We start from the raw sequence: 22,755 nt of genomic DNA, 5'->3' as shown, positions 1-22,755 counted from the left end.
AGCAGAGGAGAGAGAGGAGAGAGAGAGAGAGAGAGAGAGAGAGAGAGAGAGAGAGAGCGGGGAGGGTGAGGGTGAGAGTGAGAGAAGAAGGGATGGAGATGGATGATAGATGCTTATGTAGCGCGTCCCGCTCGTTTGCCGTTATGCTCGGCCGAAGACAAACTTCCATCCTCTCTTGACTTTCTTTCTTCCCCCCCGCCGCTCCACCCATGAAGCAGGACGCAAGGCGAATGCGTGGAAGTGTTCCGGAGCGCGTCGTGATCGCTTCTTTATCCGTCTGATAAATGGTTTTGGAGCTCGCCGCGCCCGCCGGTGCAGGCCCTGCGCTCCAGCGCTGCATCCCGCACATCCAGCGGGTTTTCCGAGTCAGAGTGACCTGCAGCACAGCCGAGTCCAGCTGCGACAGCCCCGAAGCCGGCTCCGGTATCATCGTAAACATCGAGGACGGCAAAGAAGAAGATTGCACTAAAGCTAAAGTGAGTATTTATGTGTGTGTGTGTGTGTGTGTGTCGCGGGAGCGAGCCGACTCGTGCAAGCTGTTCATTCAGTGCCATTTTGACCGTTTTACTGGCCATTGTGCGAAATGAAGCTTTTGTTTATTGTTAATGTTTTGAAAATGTAAAAAAGCGCCGTGGGGATGTTTGTCTGTGTGGCAAATTGATCTTTAAATCACGCGGATAACTGATGCTCACGACTCACTTTTTAGTCCGATTTTGAATGGAGTTTGACAAGCTGCGTAACATTTCTAAAGTTCGCCTGTTGACCGCTTAAGACAGATAATATGAAACTTATTTCTGTTCTTTATCCACTTAGTTACTATTAACGGGCATCAGGTGGTAAATGTGGTATCGCAAAAATGAGTGCGAGTGGCCTTTCGAGGAGACAAAGCTCAACGCTCAAGTCAGTTGCATTGTCCGACCTCTTAATTGTTTGCCATTGTGTTCAAAGCCCCTGTCTCAACGGTGGCAGATGTGAGTAGGGCACCATATTGATGGTGCAGCATCCCCCTGTCTTTCAGCTGTGCTGTTTTAATCAGAAGAATCTGGATTAGATTCTGGACTTTCTCAGAAAACTAGAAGTTCAGAAAGAACTCAACCTTGTGGTACTTACATGCTTTTATCTCCAGCTGACTATTTGCTTATATCTGCACCATAAGATGCTGCCACCCACTGGGTCTGTTACACAGAGGGCCTGAGCTTGGAGCTGCACCACGGGCCTTAAAAGGTAAGTTCATCCCAAAATCAAATTTGTGTGATTTTTTTTTTTACTCGACCCCATGACCTTAAAAATGTTTTGAGACCCCCCAGAGTCTTCGGAGCACAAATAAAGATATTTAGGTGACATCCAAGAGATTTCCAGTGCTCCTCATAGACCTACTGGTTATAGTTGTTGTCAAGGTCCAGAAAAGAACTAAAGACATCGTTAAATGGTTAGAGAGTCGGACTCGTGACCAGAAGGTTGCCGGTTCGATTCCCAGGGCCGGCAGGTAACGACTGAGGTGCCTTGCCCCGACTTGGTCCCCGGGCACTGCAGTGATAGCTGCCCACTGCTCCGGGTGTACGTGTGTTCACGACTTGCTGTGCGTGTGTTCACTACTCTCTGAATGGGTTAAATGCAGAGGTCACATTTCGGGTATGGGTCACCATATCTGACTAATAGGTCACTTTCACTTAATTAAATTTCACTTAATTGGTCCATCCGCTCATAGTGGTTCAATTGATTATTTTTGAAGTGACGACAATGCTTTATATGCGAAAAACAAACCAAATAACGACTTTAATCGATATATTCTCCTCTGTCTTGTCAGTCTATGGTGCGTGGTCACGAGAGCAGTCTTCCTCAATATTGAAATCATCAGACATTTCGCGAAGATCAGCTTATATACAGCGTGTGTCTGCTTGTAAACACAGAGTTGCGCTTCTGGGTTGTCAGTCAGAACGCCGGCATCTGCCCCCACTGAATGCGCATGTGTCGAAGTGTTTGTATTTCGGATATAAAGTATTCTCATCGATTCAAAAAAATTAAATTGAGCCACTATGAGCAGATGGAACTAATTTAACGAAGTCTTTAGTACTTTTCTGGACGTTGACAACAACTATAACCATTATGTCTATGAGGAGGCCTGGAAATCTCTCGGATGTCACCTAAATATCTTTATTTGTGCTCCGAAGACAACGGGAGGTCTCAAAACATGTTTAACGTCATGTGGGTGAGAAAAAAAATAACACAAATTTGATTTTGGGATGAACTTGCCCTTTAAATTGGCTTCATCTAGCCACAAGCTTCAGCGAAGAGATTCTCTCCACTTGTTGCTATGAGACAAACCAGCATAAACCCGTGTGTGCGTGAGTGCATGGTGGCCTTGCTGATTGTAAGCCTGTGTTGTGGAGGAGGTGAGGAGAAGAGAAAGCAAAAAGAGAAGGAAAACAAGGCAGAAATGAAAGGGGACGAGCGACGAAAGAAAAGGAGAAGGAGTTCGACTCTCTTGCGGTGTCATTTCTGTGTACTTCAGCTGTTTTGCTGCCGGCCGCTTGAGTCACAGCATATTGTGTGATTCCTAGTACATTAAGTTTGAGATATGACCCGTTTGTTTAAAAAAAAGTCAGGTCCGGTCGTGTTGGGCACACTAAAACCTGCCCCCACATGACGGCCTCTTGTTTGTCCGTGAGGTTGGCATTATTGCTCACTATGCTGCAGTTGTCTCCCTGCAGTGAGGGAAGTGTTCGGCATGGCAGAGTACGGACCCTTGCTGTGTTTGTTCATCGACTCCTTTATGATTTATATGACGTCGCACTTCTGCGAAGAATGATTGTAACCAACCTCTGCTCTTACAGAACTCTGGACTCTTTTCACCCATAGAGGAATATTTCAGCCCTCTTCTTTTTGTTTTCCTGTTCACCGCGCACACAGACCTCTCCCACCCACTCAGCAGCAGTTCCCCGTTCAGTTCTAGATATGGCCAAGTCTTGTGTTTAGAAAGCGTAAATTTATGTCAGACGTGTATGACCGAGCAGCTCAGTTTAGATATTCTCACGTATTTAATACTTCACAGAAGTCATTTCATTAGTATGCTACCGTGTTCAATTATATTTGCTCTTAAAGGTATAGTTCACCCAAAAATTATACCTCTTATCCACTCACCCTCATGTCATTGCAATCTCAAGAAAGAAAGTCTAGGTTTGAAATGACACAAGGACATAACATTTGTGTGAACTAAGCCTTTAACCTGAGGTAGCAAACATTTCATTTTAAGGTTTATGCTCTGGTCAGTGGCGTGTCTCAGTTTCTCAGTATGCATTGGTGGACTGCTGTCAGTGACTGTGTAATGCAGCTTATCGGAGAACAGTTGTTAAAGATGTGATCCCAGGCCCGTGGCTTGCGAGTGCAGACGATGCGGTTCAGTGCCCAGGGGAACGTGCTGCTGGAGTCAGCGTCACGACTCATAGCGGCAGCTATGTCACGTTGGGGAGGAAACTCTTCAATACGGCACATCTGCAGAGAGAGAGAGAGAGAGAGAGTTAGATAGACTGTCATTTTAAAGTGATGTTATGTGACTTTCATGTCTCTAATGCAAACAAACCAACACTTATAACACTCAGACTCTTGCTGTTCATCGCCCTCTCTCCCCGTAGCATGCGTGAGGAAAGCTGTAGTGCTGCTTGCGTAGGTGTTTATTTGTGAAGCATGCTTGTGCAGTTGTTTATACGTGCGTTGCAGCTTTGCAGATGAAGCCCTGCACGGTTTTGTGTAGTTTAAATGTAATACGTGCGTTTGCATGCGTTTGGCTTTCCCAGAAAACACTGCGTTGTGTTAGTCGTGACTGCTAAAAAGCAGTTAGCCGATGACAGGGCTGCGTTGCTAGGCAACCAGTGTCATGAGCGCAGAGGAGCCTCTCGTAGCTGGATGGTGCTATCGGATTTCTCTCTACACACGCATACATGCATACGTACACACAGCCACATAAACACTCACTCTCAACCTACACATGCACATCCCTCAACCCCACACGAAAACAAACAGTGAAACACACATGCATGTTCGCATAGACTGTCGCACACTTCACATATATGCGCTTGAACAAGCACTGAATAAAAACCTTGTTTTTTATTTTGTTTATACAGAAGAGTACATGCTGAAAGTGTGTGTGTGGGAGTTAACGTAATTTAGCGATCTGTTACAGTTAAACATTTATTAGTGGTGATGTGAAATTCAGGGGTTAAAAATGTCATGAGTGTGTGTTTGCTTCAAAACAAGTTCATTAGTCACGGTTTTATTTCCCTTTAGGGATGTATAACCGTGGACCTGCCCAAAACTAGGTTCTCTTTTCTGTCATAATTACATTGTTCACATGACTGAAACTTATGTCTTGAGCATTTTATTCCTAGTGTGATGATGAGTTAAACTAGAGATAGGGCTGTCACGATTCTAAAATTTGGCTGACGGTTAATTGTCTAGTAAATCATTGCGATTATGACAATTAATTGTCTGTTTTAGGGCTTTGACGATTATGTCAATTAATTGTCTGTTTTCGAGCTTTGACATTTAATTCTCATACATTTTTTATTCAGCTTTGAAAGGACCATGTTGTTCTGAATATAAGACTGTTTTTTTTCTTGGAAATATTGGTTCATCAAATATTTAAGGTTTAGACTTTTACCTGTCAATAATACAACCGCCAAATACTTGTAAATTAAGTAAATTGATCAGGAGTGAAGCCACCATTGATATGCTATCAGTCATAGAAATGCTTCTAGTCTGTTTTTTATCACTTACAAGACTAAAATAAAAATTTACTTCTATGTTAATGAAATTTTGGTAGACTGGTTTCCACACTGAGATTATCTTAAATAATATTAAATTGTACTGCAGGTTATTTTTATGGTATATGCTTTAGTTTTTATTGTGTTGTGGTGGTACGTTTTACAAGTATTACCATGCTTTAGTTACAATAAATACAATATGTAATATGCAGATGCACTACAGCTCCCCCTAGTGTCTTCTATAGAGATGTGCAATAATTGCGATGATCTGAAACCATCGCGATGAGGTCAAACAATCGCGATGAGACGATTATTTAATAATCGTGACAGCCCTAACTAGAGATAGACCCAATTATGTGTGTGTCTTCTGTTTCAGTATGCTATATGCTGAATATATTTGCCATGACTATAGGGCTGTGACGGTGGCCGTGACATCCGCACCACCGCGGTGGTAAAGTGCCATGACGGTAGTGCACGTCACTCGATAACGATTGCTAGTTGTAGCCTTTCAGTTGTGGGTGGTTTTATTTAAAAGATTTTACATTAACAGAAATTATTGGCATACGTTTCCGTTGGTGCGTTCGAGCGCGGGCCTGCACGGCAAAACAGGTTATTCTGCGGGTTTTGCAATGGATCTTGTTGTGAAATGAACAGATACGTAAAATCAAAACTGGCTATGACCCGTTGCTTAGTGTCGGAGCGCGCGCAGGTTTTGCCGGGGTTGCGGAGAGACATCTATTCATTTGCGCTCCTGTGCACATCTTCTGAACGCGCATTTAGTGCAGCTGTACACATTTTAATCTGGACAATGTCAACAAGTTTCACATCAACGAGTCGGAAAAAGTAAAGTTTTTATGTTAATCTGAATAGGAAAGCCAATGTAGGTTTAAACAGTTTGTTTCAAATGGAATTGTTAAGGACTGTAAAGGGTTAATACGCCACTGACTGAAGTTACTGCAACAAGAGCTTTTTTATTTAGTATTTAGCTTTCTTATATCATTTAAGTTTTCATTATTTACTGATGTTTATTTAAATGTTTTATATGCTGTAGTGTGCCGTTTCACTGATGGATTTGCGCGTTAAACATGGACGGATGTTTCATCCTCATTTATTTCAGATATCATATTTCAATTTCAAGTATTTAACAATTTCAAGTATTTAAATAAGGTCTATATTTCTCTTCCACTCGTCATGTGGTTGCTACACGCAAATATAATAATATAATTATTATTTATATAAATAATATATATTTCTCAACCACCGCACCACCGCGGTCGATTTGTCTATTACCACCGCGGTGGTAAAAACCTGCCACAGTCACAGCCCTAATCACACTACATACCGTGGGACAGTTTGTGGCATAAGGGCACGTGCGTCATGGTGATTGTCTTCTAAGAATATTCTCTCCTCTGTAAACTGGCTGACTTAACAATAATGAGCTACAAACCAGAAGACCAAATTAATAGTGCTGTATAAAACAAAAAAGCATTTAATGGCAACAAGGACGATAACTATGAAGTTTTAATAACTATTCTAATTTTAAAGGGGTCATATGGCGGGAATACGTGTTTTTCTGTGTCTTTGGTGTGTTATAAATTGCCCATGCATGTGTTAGACACGTAAAATTGCAAAAATTAAAGTGTCGGAACAAAAGATGCATTCTATCTAAAAGCGAATGCTCACCCAGACCTGCCTGAAATGCCTCGTGTAACCACACCCCACAAATCTACGTCAGTTCAGGGTATGAGTTGACTAAGACCGCCCAAATGTATACGTAATTAAGGTGGGCGTACCTGCCAGTACAATTGCTTTGGAACCTGATGTTCCAAATATGGTAAGAGGCATTACATTTCCTTCACACACTTGCAGTATTCGACCAATCACTATGCACTGGTTAACTGGCCAATCATATCACACCTCGCTTTTCAGAGTGATGAGCTTTCTAAAAAATCTGCGCTTTTCAGAGAGGCGGGGCAAAGAGGAGATACAAACATTCATGTGGAATGTGGTATGTGGAAAATACAGCACTTTTGAACCTTAAATCGTGTATACACATTGCCATCTCAACTCAACTCAACAACTCAACTCAACTCAACTTTATTTATATAGCGCTTTTTACAATTTTCGTTGTTACAAAGCAGCTGTACATAAGACATATTGACTATAAGCAAACCAATTAAAGTTGTACCTGCAAAAACAAGAAAAAGGTGAAAACAAAGACAGACATACCCACATACAAGACACTCCACACACACAATATGCACACGTACTAACACACAGACACACACACACGCACGCGCAAGCACACACACATGTACACAGACAAGTACTCGCACACACAAAGACACGCACGCACACACACACACGCACAGTGAGAGCACACATTTAAGATAAAGGAGAGAGAAGCACAGGTCAAATATAAATTCTATAAATTCTACTATAAATTCCTATATGCAATATTAATTAAGTAAAATTTTAAAATTCTAATTCTAAAGCAGCCCCCCCCGGCCAGGCAGATGCAAAACAGTATGCAAACGGTGGCGAGGAACCCCAAACTCTAATCGAGAAAAAAAACCTCAGGAGAACCCAGGCCCAACCAGGGGATTCCAGTTCCCCTCTGGCAAAAGCTGCTGCCTCTGCACAAGCTCCAGAGAGCTTGCACAAGGCTAAATAAAATAAATAAACTTACTAATAAAGTAAATTATAGTTTAAGATTATCATTAATAATCTAATAGCATTTGAAATTTTGTGGTGAGGACATGTCAGGTGACCGCGTCCTTCTAATTTTATAATACATCTAAAACAAACGATAATATTAGTTTTAGCCGTGTCATATCACCCCTTTAAGAGAATAGAGGTTTCCACACAACAACCACAACAATACAATACAGAGGAACAGTATTGTTGAGATAACTTTTGTGTTTTTCCAGCTGATGAATGATAAAACATTGACAGCCACTCAAAATCCATTCTAATTTAATGGGTTAATGCATTTAAAATAGCTTAGAATAGGGATGCACCGATGTGTCGGCCACCGATATTAATCGGCCAATATTGGATTAGTTTAACACCATCGGCATATCGGCAATAGCATGAAAAAGGCAGATTCCGATGGTTTATTAATTAACTGCATGGAGGCCATGAGTTGCATGTCTGAATAATCCAACGTTTTTCTCTGAGCAAAATAATGAAATGGCAACAGCACAGACTTGAAGCTTATTAAAGATATGTTAAATGTTAAGTCTAATATGAGATAATGTTGTTAATAAAATAAATTAGGGCTGCAGCTATCGATTATTTTAGTAATCGAGTATTTTACTGATTTTCCATCGATTAATCGGGTATTCGGATAATAAATACTTTTCTTTATTAAAGAGCAATTTAAATATTCAAGAGAAAATAAGACAGGTCTCTTAAAATTAACAACTAATTTGTTTCCTTTTTAGAATTTTTTTTTTTTATTGCTGAAATTGCATACATTAATATCTGTGAAAAGTAACCCATTTGATACATTACATTGCCATATTACATTCAAAATGCAATATAATACAAATGTATAAATAAGAAACATTAATTAAAAATAGAAAGAATAATTTCAAAGGTAATCAACTAACTTCAGCTTTTGCATGATGCATTTAGTTTATCTAAATTAATTTTAGTTTCTTTTTTTTAATTATTAAATAGTAATATATTTGTCCACATAAAATACCGAGTTAACCGGACTTTTATTTTGGCAGCTTGTCTGTTTCTTCACTCAAACAATAAAATGTTCGTGAAATGAACTCTCAGAGCAACTCTGTAGATTAAGTTCATGTGTTCATGTCCTCATAAAGCTTAGATGCAGACAGATTCATGAGCATCACGCGTGTAGCACATTAAACTGTGCAGTTCATTCACTCAGACACGCAGAACAGCCAGATGACATGTGTAAATAACAGGATTCGGCATCCACTAGTCCGCATCTAGTTTTATGGACTCAATGCAGCCGGAAAACAAGTTTCACTTGCAAAATAGACTAAAACTAAGTAAAATAGCAGTTCACCATTTCATAAAGCTATCACTTATTTATCAGCATGAGAAATGCGTGTGAGCGTGCGTGTGAACAGACTAAAATGCGCGTGTCTCACGGGGAATGCGTGAGAGTTGAGAGCCCAGTAACATGTTTGGCGGGCTGTGCGTTAGTAATAACGGTCCGCGGGGAAAACACAGTGCTCCGTGTGTACTGTAGTTAAAAGGATTAAACAAAGCCTCGATGATTTTTTTGTATTCGAATTACTTTAGTAACTCGAGGAATCGTTTCAGCCCTAAAATAAATATTGGATAGCAAAAATCACCTTTGAAGATTATCATGTTGTCTTATTGTATCTTATCTTGTGCCTCTCTTAAAATGTTAAATGGATCCAATTCACGTTCAGTAAAATGAATTTAATGCAGAAAAACTAGCTAGTATTGTAAAGTACTGTGCAATTGACCAATATCAGAATGGGACGATAGTTGTTTGTTAAAATCGGTATCAGTATCGGCCCAAAATGATGCATCCCTGTCTTAGAATAAACATAGCATTCTGTGGGTGTGGAAGATAATATAATTATATAGTTATCGTTGTTTGTGTCAACGGGCTTTAAATATAAAAATAGAGTACCGCAGAGATGACGTATTTTTGTATGCAAAACCCGGAAGCGTGTTATCATTTTTGCATTTCCGGTTCCATCAACCCAAAGTCAATGGGTTTTTGGTTAAATGCTTAAGATAAGGTCTGTGCTTAATAGGGCTGTCACGTCTCATCGCGATGGTTTCAGATCATCGCAATTATTGCACATCTCTATAGAAGACACTAGGGGGAGCTGTAGTGCATCTGCATATTGCATATTTTAGTGTATATATTGTAACTAAAGCATGGTAATACTTGTAAAATGTGCCACCACAACACAATCACTTTAAAAAAAAACTAAAGCATATACCATAAAAATAACCTGCAGTACAATTTAATATTATTTCAGTGTGAAAACCAGTCTACCAAAATTTCATTAACAAGTAAAATTTTATTGTAGTCTTGCAAGTGAGAAAAAAACAGACTAGAAGCTTTTCTATGACTGATAGTATTTTAATGGTGGCTTCAATTCACACCTGATCAATTTACTTAATTTACAAGTATTTGGTGGTTGTATTATTGACAGGTAAAAGCCTAAACCTTAAATATATGATGACCCAATTTTTTCCGATGTATTTCCAAGAAAAAAACATAGTCTTGTATTCAGAACAACATGGTCGTTTCAATCGCTGAATCAAAAATGTATGAGAATTTAATGTCAAAGCTCTAAAACAGACAATTAATCTGCATAATTGTCAAAGCCCCAAAACAGACAATTAATCATCATAATCGCAATGATTTATTAGACAATTAATCGTCAATCAAATTTCATAATCGTGACAGCCCTAGTGCTTAACAAAACCTCTAAATATTTTGTTTTATTCTATGACATAAAACACATCAGTTATAACCTTTGTTTTTACAGTCTCTTATGCTGCTTTAACGTGCTCTCGGAATTATCCGAAATATGAGTTTCAGAGGTAAAAATTGCACATGAACACTCTCTGATGTCGTGTTTCCCACTGTGAAGTTTGGGAATAATTTTGATACCTGAGTTTCCCGAGATGGGCGGGCCTAACACAATCAACATGATGGATGGGATAAGGATTTCTGCTGTGACCGATATGATTTATTAATTTTTCCGCAACAGCTTCATTGTCTTGTTGTTAAATTAGTACATATTTACAAATATGAATAACCATTTGTAGAATACTGTATGTTTTATACATCTGCGATAGCATGTATTTCAGCAATATTCCAGAATAGTCAGCAAGCTGTCTAGTAAAACTATACATTAGGAAAGGGGTCGGGAACCTTTTTTAACCAAAGAGCCATTTTACAGTACACTTACATACCGGCATTACAACTCCTCTGTCAACCTTGACAGCTGTATGGACTTAATATGCGAGAAAGACTAGCTCCTTATTACCGTGTGAGCAAACACAGCGCATACTGACGCGTCGCAGTTTGCTTCCATCTGCTTCCATGTGTTTTAAAACTTTTTACATGTGATTACATAGCGTGGCAACAAGTTCTGTAACATACGTCACAGAGAGCCAAACTTTCAATAAAAGCATGACGCTCGCTCTTCTAAAAGACCTCGCGCTCTGGGTAAAAAGCACGTGAATTGGGAGCCTGTTGGCTTTCGATATGATGCTGGGCTGCCGGCGCGAGAGGTTAACGTTACCATATAAACGTTGTTTGCCATTGATTAGTGTCGTGACGCGGCTTGTGCATAGCACTGCATGCGTGTATTGGCCAGGACAACCTGAAATATTCATATATATTATGATGTTTTTAAAGATCAAATGTTGGTGAAGGGTAGATACCTGGCGAGCCACATGATTTTTGAAAAGAGCCACAGGTTCCCGACCACTGCATTAGGATGTACGGTTGAAAACTATTATCAAATAACATTTTCCCAAGACACGCAAGCATGAATCTGGCGTCCTCCATTCTTTCCGACAACAAAGCACCACTGATCCGATACTCTGGATCGGAATTGGGGCCGATACTTTTTTTTGCTGGATCGGGTATCGGACTGACAGGTTCCATTCAAATCCGATCCGTTGTGTTACCCGTGGATGTTACTCTTAAGTAGGGCTGCAACAACTAATCGATAAAATCGATAATAATCGATAATGAAATTCGTTGTCAACGAATTTCATTATCGATTAGTTGGTCTGTGACGTCACTTGCGAGCTGCGCAGTTACAAATCAAGCGCGTCTTCTTCCCTTTTAAAATGACCATTTTAGATGTGTCTCTCCGTGCAGCATGAGCTGCGCAGTTTTAAAGTCAGACGTGGTTCTCCGTGGATGCGTCTCCGTGCGGGACAAGTTGCGCAGTTTTAAACCAGACGTGTCTCTCGGTGCTTTTTATGTACTTTGCAAAGTACATAATACGCTAAATACCCTGATTTGGTGGTTTATTTAGTTCAGAGGTGGGTAACCAAGTACATTTACTTGAGTACTGTACTTAAGTACACTTTTTGAGTATTTGTACTGAAGTATTACATTTTCTGTTTACTTTTTACTGTACTTCACTACATTTGAATGACAAATATCTCACTTTTCATGGCACAAAAAAAAAGATTTCCTTGGCCGACCCTCCCCTCGCTCCCACGTTTGGGAGAGACTATTGTCAGTTGCTTCTAATATGACACACCTGAATCAACTCACCAGGTGTGTTAATTATGGAGACATTCACAACATTTTGGGAGAAGGGTAATGAGTTCTGTTGTGTATACTTTTCCCATATCTGATTTACTTATTATAAGCAAAAGATGTAATTACATTTTTATCCGATTAATCGAAAAAATAACCGTCCAACTAATCGATTATCAAAATAATCGTTAGTTGCAGCCCTACTCTTAAGCTTCAAAAAGGACTAACTATCAAGGAAACCCCTGTAAAAGTTTTCATGCACTGTATTCCACGTCATGTATTTCGATAGCTTTTAACCCTGACCTCCGCTGGTGCTGTCATCTGCCAATCTCCTTCCAGCATGCATGTGTCCGGTAACAGTCAGGAAGTTACTCGTTCCAATGTTTTCATTATTCTTCATAATCACTAGATAATAGTCTATGGTTTTGTTTAAAATGCATTTTGCCAGAGACGGTACTCGCTGAATGTATTAGATTAAAGCACTGGAAGTGGTCTATGTTGTGCGTCATTCATAAACAATAACTCTTTTTTTTTTTTTTTTAACTGTTGGATGAATGCAATGCTCTATTTGTACATAACTAGGGATTTTTAAGGTCCTAATTTGGTCCCAGCATGCTTTGCGTCACAATCTTTGAAAAGTGTTTTGAACCCATTTCAGATCCACATGCTTAATGACAAAAGTGAAACAACAGTCTTGTGTCTGACAGTTCTGACCATATATTTTTTCTCTCTACCAGGAGTACATTGTGTCCCTAATCAGTCCTGTACACAAGCACAGAGAGCGACTGACACTGTGGCTTCAGCGACGTCTACATGCCCTGCGTGCAGCTATTGAGTATGAGAGTTGCGCCGTGGTGCAGGTGAGGGACCATGCGCTGGAGCTTCAGGGAGGTCATGCGCAGGTAACAGCTGCATGCGCTATGCTGCAGCGCCTCAAGATGGAGCATCACGGCTGCCGTGACCCCCAGCCCTCGCCTGCCACTGCCGGCCATGACACTCCAGAAGAGGAGGAAGAAGAAGCTGGAGAACAGGGAAGCAGTTCGGAGAGCGAAGGAGAAGCACGACTGCAGAGTGGGGGTTCAGGAGGTGTCAGCACAGCATTGCCAGGAGATGGGGCAACAGGAAGGAGACGAGAGCCACTCATAGCAACCAAACCTCACCGGCAGCTATGTCGATCACCTTGTTTGGATCGGCCCAGCTTCAGCCAAAGCAGCACCTTGCAGGAGTTACGTGTGGACGACACACGCAGCGAACCCTCGCAGAGAGCGCCGTCGCTCGCACCCCCCACAACTGGAGCCCAGCCGTCCTTACGACAAACCAGCGATCGAGACTACCAAACCAAAATGGACTTTGCTTTAAAACTGGGTTACTCTGGAGAGCAGGTAGAATCTGTGTTGAGTAAACTGGGACCCAGTGCGTTAATCAATGATGTGTTAGCTGAGCTGGTGCGGCTGGGGAATAAAGGAGAACCGGAGAGCCAGGGAGGAGTGGCCACTGCCAGTTTAGCACCGCGGGCAACGGGAGCCAAAGAAGCCGTAAGTCCTGAGGCATCTCTGGAGGAGGACACACCAGACACGTATGACAACCTCCGACCAATCGTGATTGATGGATCCAATGTTGCCATGAGGTAAATATTTACCATGAACAAAAATGGGGAGGGACGTGATTATGTGGGTGGTTGAAGGGGTAAAAGTAAGATGCATTGGTGATGCAAAGCCAAAAAAAAAGCAAGATGTAAGATTATAAAAGCAGAATTTGTGTTCAGAATAACAAGCACCGATGAATCATGTGTATTAAAACCAAGAATGTGCATTAAGAGAGTAAATGGTTGCAAAGTGGACCTTTTACGGTTGTAAATAGTGACATTTTAATTGTTGCGAGAAGACTTGTGAAACAGGAAAAGTTCTTGTTTTGAAATGCTCTCCATATCCAATCAGTGGGTGAATTTAGTGTGTGTGTGTGTGTGTGTGTGTGTGCGTGTGCGTGTGCGTGTGCGCGTGCGCGTGTGCGCGTGTGTGTGTGTGTGTAATTTGATGTTGGTAATATTATTTTGTAGCCATGGAAACAAAGAGGTGTTCTCATGCCTGGGCATCCAACTGGCTGTTGATTGGTTCCTGGAGAAGGGCCACAAAGACATCACAGTCTTCGTCCCAGCATGGCGGAAAGAACAGTCAAGACCTGACGCACCAATTAAAGGTAATGCATGAAACTGCATAATATTCTGTTCCTTTAACAAGTATCCAATTGTGTTTGTATGTGGTATAGTGAGGTTATAAAGTCTAAGACCACTAGTGATATGGTTTTATTTTGCTTTTTATAATTTATTTAAATATATTACAAATAACATTGTCATCATAACAAATGGAAATAAGTGGAAACCTGCACTGAATTTTCAGAATTTCACATTTGTTTTATTGGTTGTGACTTTGGTTGTCACAATATCATCTTTTTACTACACAGTTATTGTGGCTGATATTTCACTATAACAATATTATTGTGATATGTATTACATTTTTTTAAATCAATAAGTAATGCTATCATTTAAATTAATCTTTAATTGAGTATTTTATGGTTTTAGAAATTTTAAATCTTTATATTTTTTAAATCATGGATATTCATATATATCAAGGGCATCTCTCAAAAATGTAAATCTCTGTTTCTGCATGCGTTACCACAAAGAACTGTTTTTATTTGCATGTATGAACTCTTCTGAGGAGCTGCCATGTGTCCAGTGAGATCATCCATCTGTGCTGTGATGTTTATACAAGTTTGCGTATGTCAGTCTGTGAGGTCACAGGAAGTGATGATGTGTGATGTCACCCTTGTCCTCAGATCAGGAGATCCTACGGAGGCTGGAGAAGGAAAAGATCCTCGTATTCACTCCGTCTCGCAGAGTCCAGGGCCGAAGAGTGGTTTGCTATGATGACCGCTTCATCGTTAAGCTAGCCTGCGATTCAGATGGAATCATTGTGTCCAATGATAACTACAGAGACCTGCAGAATGAAAAACCGGAGTGGAAGAAATTTATAGAGGAACGACTCCTCATGTACAGCTTCGTCAACGACAAGTATGCTTGCTCACAGTTACCGTGGTGACGGGGTTTTCTCTCTTTCACTCATTTGTGTCTTCTGCTCGCCACCCTCGCACCCTTATGGCATCGCTTTCTCTTTCACTCCTCCTTGCTTTCACACTTGTCAACTGTTAAGTCACTGGTTGTGTTTTGTATATAAGCCTTAATTTCCTTTCTGATTTGTTTGCATACGGTTGATTTCTAGCGATGAGGAATGAGAACCCCATAATTTTAATCAGTCGTGATTTTTGTAAATGCCACTTTTATTGAATGATAGAAACAAATAAATGAAGTGAATGTAGTTTTGGAACTGGTCTGCTGCAAGATTATTATAGTTTACTAAAACTGAAACGAAAATAGCAAAACATTTTAGTTAATTATAATCAATTAAAATAGCAGCCTAAGTTTCATTAGTTAATGTATTGTTTAAAAACTGAAACGAAATGGAAATTGAAAACGTTGATTAGAAAGTTGAGGCACTAAAAAAACTACAATAAAACTAAGAACAACTATAATAACGCTGGTTAAGTGATCTCACAGTTATGCATGCATTTGTCTGTATGTTTCGTAGGTTTATGCCTCCTGATGATCCTCTAGGCAGACACGGTCCCAGTCTGGAGAATTTTCTCCGTAAGAGACCAGTCGTTCCAGAACACAAGAAACAGCCGTGTCCTTATGGTCAGTACAACAAAAGTAGGAAATTAATTTCTTTATTTCTTTATAAAGCCACAGCATATTACTTAATGCAAAATTACTGCCATTGTTAGTGTAATATAAACATGGCATAACCTTCATGCACTGTCAAGGCACTGCGCTTCTGAAATTTGTCAGTAAACTGTCAAAAAACGCACTTGCTAACATTTAAAAATGTACCGAGGTAACATTCTTCTAGTTAAACCGACAACTGTTGTTTCCATCACAGGTAAAAAGTGCACATACGGTCATAAGTGCAAGTACTACCACCCAGAGAGAGCCAATCAACCACAACGGTCCGTCGCAGACGAGCTTCGAGCCTTTGCCAAACTCTCTGCTGTAAAGACAATGAGCGAGGGGGCACTTGCAAAATGTGGCACCTCGGGTGCTTCGTCCAAGGGGGACAGTTCGGAAGCAAAGCGAGTGGCGCCCAAGCGCCAGTCTGACCCCAGCATCCGGTCAGTAGCATGCGAACAGGAGGAGAGACTCTGCCCTGCGCGGAAGGCCGAGGCAAGTTCTGTACCATCTCTGGTCTCAGCGCTTAGCGTTCCAACCATGCCCTTAACGAAAAGTCATGCGGCCGGAGCTCTGAACACGCGCTCGGCCAGCAGCCCCGTTCCAGGGTCCATGCACTTTACCCACAGCTCACTTGAACATGCGGGCAGTGTGCAGTATCCTCCCATCCTGGTCACCAACAGCCATGGCACCTCCATGGCATACGGCGAGCCGTTCCCCAAGTATGACTCTGTGGTAAGTGACCACGGCTACTATTCCATGGTCAGTGACTTTTCTACCATCAGCCTCCAAGACAGTTTCTGCAGCCTAGAGCAGCCAGAACCTGTAGGGGTGGGCGGAGGAGGAGGTTATCCTGGCAGAGCGCCCAGCATGTGCCCTGAGCCTGGCCGAAGCCATTCGTCAGATTCCTTCTCGTCTTACAGTGGAGAGATGTACCTCAGCTCAATGGAGGGAAGCCTGGATGACAGCCTGAAAGGGCCACCTGCGCAGACGCTACCTTCGGCGCAAACACGCCTTCAAGCCTTCGCTCACGGTTTCCACCATGAGTCCTTGACACGTGTGCAGAGCTACAGTACAGATGAACCCAAACCAGGACCTCGCAAACAGACTTCAGCTCACTTGGTACCCCACTCCCAGCATCCAGTTGTCGGAGCCCGATCCAGCTGCCCGGGCGACTACCCTCTTCTGTCTCATAACATGTTGCCTTCCACCAGCCCTGCACAACAGGGACGCTCTCTAGGCATGACTCGTATGGACAGCATCTCCGATTCGCGACTCTACGAGAGCAACCCTCTGCGGCAACGCAGACCACCGCTTTGCAGGGAGCAGCATGCTAGCTGGGACCCTCTGCCATGCGGAAACGAACCCTATGGTTACGGAGGCTATGGGTTAACAGGAGGCCTTATGCCTTGCTGCGAGAGGGTGATGGTCCGCAGCATGCCAGAGAAGATGGAACAGATATGGAGGTCCCCATGGGATAGCTTGCCACTTTCAATGCCCGCCACTCGTGGGCCGGTGGGGGAGCCCCAAGAGCGGCACCCTATTCCAGAACACCAGTATCAAACGTACCGAAATCTCTGTAACATCTTCCCTGCATATGTGGTCCATTCAGTCATGGAGAAGAACCCTCACATGACCGATCCCCAGCAGCTGGCTGCCGTCATAGTCACAAAATTACGTTCTTGCCACTAAGCACATCGTGAATGGCTGCTAACAAAAACACACAATATACTAGCTTGATGAATGAGAAATGCTTGAATGCCACGAGTATTTTGTTTGAGGACAGAACAACAAGACAATATTTAAAGTAGTAGTTCACCCAAAAATGAAAATGTTGTCATCATTTATTCAGCATTTTTTTAATGTGATTACAATGCATGAGGACTGAGGTTTTCAAGTTTCTAAATAAATGCCAACCCTTCTGGTACTTTATATGGTACTTTTATTGTGCTTTTGTGTATTGTTTGAAGCTGATAAACCTCCATACCTATTGCACTGCAATTGCAAAAAATATGTCGAGTACAGGAGACCGAGACGGTCATAAAGGTTTGGAACAGCATGAGTAAATGATGACAGAATTTTCATTTTACGCAAAGTAAACCATTCCTTTAAATATGTTTGCTTTCAGATTAGCAAATATTCTGAGCAAATTGGCCAGCATGATAGCATTGATGCTGCATTGGTTGTAATCTCATTTGTTAAGCCATATAAGAGCCGGAATCTTGTATGAAAACATAATTTGTCACAGAAGAGTGAAATCTGTCGACAAGGCCTTGGCAACCTTGATAGGAGTGGCAAAAAATGTTGCTAAAGTTGGCCATTGAAAACCTTGCATAAATTCACCGAAAAGACTCGGAATCGACAAAGCAGTGCTGCTCGCAAATTAGATGGCAAATGTTGAGAATGTGTTATTTTGTAGGTGACGATAACATTTATCCTTTGAAAAGGAGTTAAATGAGAGCAATCTCTTTGGTAAACTGATCAGAGATGATCCTGCACAATATGAACAGTATTGTGTGTATATGTGTATTCACTTGCATTTGCGTGTAAATATGATGTGACACTTTATTTTGTGTGCGCGCGTGATGACCTGTGCGATTTCAGAAAGATGAGAATGCATGAACTTTGAACTTTTATGGCCTTACATTGGAGTGACCTCACCACATACAGTATATTAATGTGAATCGTACTTAATAGTGGAGGTCGCTGTTTTGCATTTATTTTATAAAAGTGAGTTTCTGGGCTCACTAACAAAACCGGGAGAGGAAGGTTTAGATGCAGCAGTTTGGTAGTTTAGTTTCAACCTTTTAATTAGCTGGACTTGTAACTGCAAGGGGTCAAACCTGCTCATTGTAATGCGTGACGTCTGTTCGCTTTCAGTGTATTTTATGAAAAAGATGGAGCCATTTTAGGATCTGACAATGAGCCAAAAAGATAATCAGTGTAGGTTATCCTGATCAAGATCTGTTTAGACAGCACTAGGTAGTACCTAGTTGGAGTTATTTGTTTGTATTTGTTTTAGATGTTATGTAGAATAAAGACAGTTTTAGGAGAGCTATGCGGAAGCTTAGTAAGCATGGGCTTTGGTATATCCCAGACAGCATGTTAGCACTGTGCTTGACAGAGAGCACCACTTATGTTTGGCTCATGAGTCAATAACTTTGTGCCAGTTTTCACGAACTGGGGAAAAGAACGAGTCTCTTTGGCAAAATGCTCATGCGCAGCATCTATTTCCTGATTGGTGCCGAGTGACCACCCCTTTTCATCTGTTCCGCCCTGTATATTAGCATATCTTGAAGAGTGTAAATGTTATTGGTCCAGAGATGTTCTGGGTGTTTAGAAAAAAACTTTAAAAATTGCTCCTTCATTTTTTTCACGAGCACAAGAATGGCCCCATGGGGTCCTGTTATTGCTCGTGGGAAGGTGTGACACACTGCCTATCTGTCTCTTCCTGTGCGACACACACACGGAACACCAGGCTGTTGTTGGGTTGTTTCTGACATTTGGCTGACAGTTTGCTTGCTGCCTCCCCACCTCCTTTCTACCCCAGACACAAAACTCAAACTCTTAGCTAATTTAAACACCAGTGGTAGCACCAATGGTTTCGTCAAACCGATGATTTAACTTTTTTATTATGATCGTCTTGTTTAGCATAACTTTTGTAAAGTAATATTTAATTTAATTGACCTTTAGTTAAAACATTCTTTACGCAAGCACCAAATTCAGATGAGAATAAGCAAAACGCGTGGGCCCGTAAGGCAACACTGAGAATGGAATTTGTGCTTGTGTTTTGGTTGTGATATATTTCATACGCATGAAAACAATTGTGTATGTTTCTTTAGAATTGGGTCTCTCCTCTTTCCTTTCTCTGAACTTGGAAGCAAAAAATTAAGGAGATATTTCTAGAAATGTTTTCCCAAGTCTTTTCTGTCTTATGCTTCTAGGTTCCGACCCTCCTTACACGCATTTGCGCAGCAAGCAACAACACATCAAATGTCCAGAAACGACCTTTTGCTTGTTGATACAAATTGTATCTATTTCTTGATTGTAAAAATATATTTCTGAGCTGTACAGTATCACTTATGAGTATATATATCTATATATATTTAAAAAAAGCTTAGTTTTGTTTAAAAAAAAGGATAAAGAAATATAATGCCATAATGTCAGTGATACCGTGTGTCACTTGAGTAGCCCATAGAGATGGCTTATTTCCTGCCGGGCAGACCACTACAGACAGGGATCTCTCGTTCATTTCTTTCTCTGATTTCTCATCTACTTTCCCACGCCACAGTAAGTAATGTGCAACACTACAAATGCAGATTACAAGCATCTGTAGATTATTTGGTAGATTTTCTGTAGATTAATGTTAATCTCCGTGGAGCTGAACTTCCTTTCTGTTTCATTGAAGGATGTGGGGGGGGGGGCGTGACTTTATATATCATAATTTACTCCACCTCTGTTCTGTCTCTGTTAAAGGTATAGATACAGGAGAGACACGTTCTGATGTTATGAGTGTGCTCCTAATATATTTTTCTCTTTGTAAATATTAAAACTTAACGTCAAACCTCTTGTATTTGCACAGTAGTAGTGCATTTCACATACACGAAGACTCATCCGAGCAGGACTTTCTCGCATACTCTCACTAAGACTTGGTTGGTTTGCCTTGACAACCACAGTCGGCATAGGCGATCAAATGCTATCATTAGATAACTAATGTAAAAAATATTGACTATTGTGTGTGTACTAGTGTGAATTTATGGTAAATTCACAAATGTTTCACCTGTAACATAGTATACCTGCTACAGTCAGAGCCGTTCCAGATTAAAAATTTGAAACTTTAGTTTGATGGAATCTGCACAGTTTTGTTAAAGTATTTAGCAAATAGGCATGTTTGATCAACTGAAGTTGACTGCGCACGCGTGCACACATTATCTCACAAGTAACGTGAGCTTTAGCAGAATCTTGTACGGAAAGGTGTCCACAAAAACACATCCAACATACACACGTTGTACATGCCTTACAGTTGTACTACTTTTGGTTTGTGAGAATTGAGCATATACTGTACAGCACTGCAAACTGCGCTAATTGCTTCTTTTCTATCAAAATGCTAATGATGGCTACCTGATTTTAAATTTGATAAGCTAGCACGGTCTGCTGGTTTTCAGTGAAGTTTCTTTAGGACGTCCAGGAAAAAGTACTCGCAGGGCAAATGCGCAAAGGACAATTAACAATCCTGAATGGAAACAACTTGATTTCTTTGCATAGTCTGAAAGTGAACAGAAGAGATGGTTTCTTTTGTCGCCGGTTACAGAGCTGATGTAATCTGTGCATTTAAATGTATGTTTTCAATATTGAATACACCAGCTATAACACGCTCACACAAACACTCTCACCAACAGATTGATTCTCAGGAACTAACAAATGTATTATCATTTCAGATCCTTTCTGAAAGACAGTATCCTTGATGTTTGCTCTTATAAAATGCTAAATGCGGCGATTTGTGAAGTAGTGTGGATGATCTTGAAAATGTGTTCATAAATTCAAGTTTTGCTGTTCATTTCACATTTCCCCCTTGTATCGTGGGTTTTTTGCGCAGGTTGACCGAGTGGTCTTAACACTTTTGAGTCTCGTGCTGTGATGACAAACAATAGTATGTTTTACTCTCTACTGAATGAAACATGTTGCTTATAAACTTGTTTTAAATATGACAAAAACATGAACCAAAAAAGAAAGAAAAAGGGAAGTGAAAAGGGTGGAAATACTTTATAATGCTTTGGGTCTCTGGGCTCAAACAAAATGTAAGTCTCAATGACAAAAGGTGTTTGTTCCTCTAAATAAAGCCAGACTCTATTTGGTTAACTGTTATGCCTGTGTTTCTATGTGTTACTGTTCAACGTGCGTCTGATTTTTATAGGTTACCAAACTATTTTTTAGCCCTTCTGGGAGAAAAGTTAGTTACAGAATAGGTTAAATTAATCAAATTTGGTACGATTTGATTTGTTCTGTAATACCCAGTTTATCTTCATACTGCCTCAGATTCAGGCAACCAGGGGTCCTGGAGGCCTCAGGTGGCTTCCCCGTCTAGTTATCTATGACATCCATTATCAAAATTGACCATGTTTTTACTACAGTAACTATAGTTTAACCATAACCATAACCATAGTAACCACAAATTGTCTCACTAAAGGAACCACAAAATAATTCAAACTACAGTAATTTAAATGGTATACAAAAAAAAAGAGAATCCCAGGATTGGATTAACAATTTTAACTGCATCACAGTACTTAATTATTTTAAGCCATTTAGAAAAATTAACCATGGTTTATCTGTAGTTACCATATTTTCCTTTATTTGTATATTAACAAACCACACATTTACTATGGACTCAACCCGATGACCATAGTTTAAGCATGCTTTATTTTGTAGTAAAACTAGGCTTTAGTACAATCTTTGAAAACAGGGTTACTATACTTTTACTATAATAAAGCCATGGTTAATTTTCCTAAAGGTCAACTGCTATGTTTTGGTCATCTTTGCTGACACGAATTCATAGTCGTATTTTCGTACCTTTATTACCTTACTGTTCTCAACCCCGGTTGCATTCTCTCAAAATGTGCGGAGTGATATCCTAAGAAAAGTGCAGAAATTGCATAGTTCCGGCTACTTAATTCCAAATCAGACACGGCGGCACAAACCACGCAAAAGTGTAGACTACAAAGTGTACTAAACATTTGTACTAATTAGGGCTGTCAAACGATTAATCGCATCCAGAATAAAAGTTTGTTTACACACAGTATATATCTGTGTACTGTGCATAATAATTTTGTATATATTAACACATACACATACATGCATATATTTAAGAAAAATCAAAAAAATGTATAAACATTTATTTAGAATTTCAATTATTGGTAAATATAAATAAATATATTTAAATATTCCTAAATATGTATTCATGTGTA

At 40.5% G+C, this 22,755-nt stretch overlaps 1 protein-coding gene across 2 annotated transcripts; it reads left to right on the top strand.

Annotated features, from left to right (window-relative positions):
* Nucleotides 1-22: 22 nt before the first annotated feature.
* On the top strand, nucleotides 23-21,678 carry zc3h12b (zinc finger CCCH-type containing 12B). Of its 2 annotated transcripts, none has more exons than XM_057322829.1 (6): nucleotides 23-476; nucleotides 12,753-13,642; nucleotides 14,072-14,211; nucleotides 14,848-15,082; nucleotides 15,657-15,763; nucleotides 16,008-21,678. In XM_057322829.1, exons 1-6 carry the CDS (start codon nucleotides 285-287, stop codon nucleotides 17,483-17,485), a joined length of 3,042 nt encoding a protein of 1,013 aa, XP_057178812.1. In that variant the 5' UTR covers nucleotides 23-284; the 3' UTR covers nucleotides 17,486-21,678. The 2 variants fall into 2 exon arrangements, with proteins under 2 accessions (XP_057178812.1, XP_057178804.1); XM_057322821.1 differs by having other exon boundaries at nucleotides 15,657-15,778.
* Nucleotides 21,679-22,755: the final 1,077 nt, after the last annotated feature.

Source organism: Triplophysa rosa, linkage group LG2 (genome assembly GCF_024868665.1).
Source record: "Triplophysa rosa linkage group LG2, Trosa_1v2, whole genome shotgun sequence".
Lineage (NCBI taxonomy): Eukaryota > Metazoa > Chordata > Actinopteri > Cypriniformes > Nemacheilidae > Triplophysa > Triplophysa rosa.
The sequence above is the reverse complement of the archived record's forward strand: the minus strand, read 5'-3'. Positions and strand labels throughout refer to the sequence as shown.

Coding starts and splice junctions, on each gene's coding strand:
- zc3h12b (XM_057322821.1), top strand. CDS start 285: ATGGTTTTGGAGCTCGCCGCGCCCGCCGGTGCAGGCCCTGCGCTCCAG. Junction 13,643..14,071: donor GGATCCAATGTTGCCATGAG/GTAAATATTTAC, acceptor ATTATTTTGTAG/CCATGGAAACAAAGAGGTGT. Junction 15,083..15,656: donor TACAGCTTCGTCAACGACAA/GTATGCTTGCTC, acceptor TATGTTTCGTAG/GTTTATGCCTCCTGATGATC.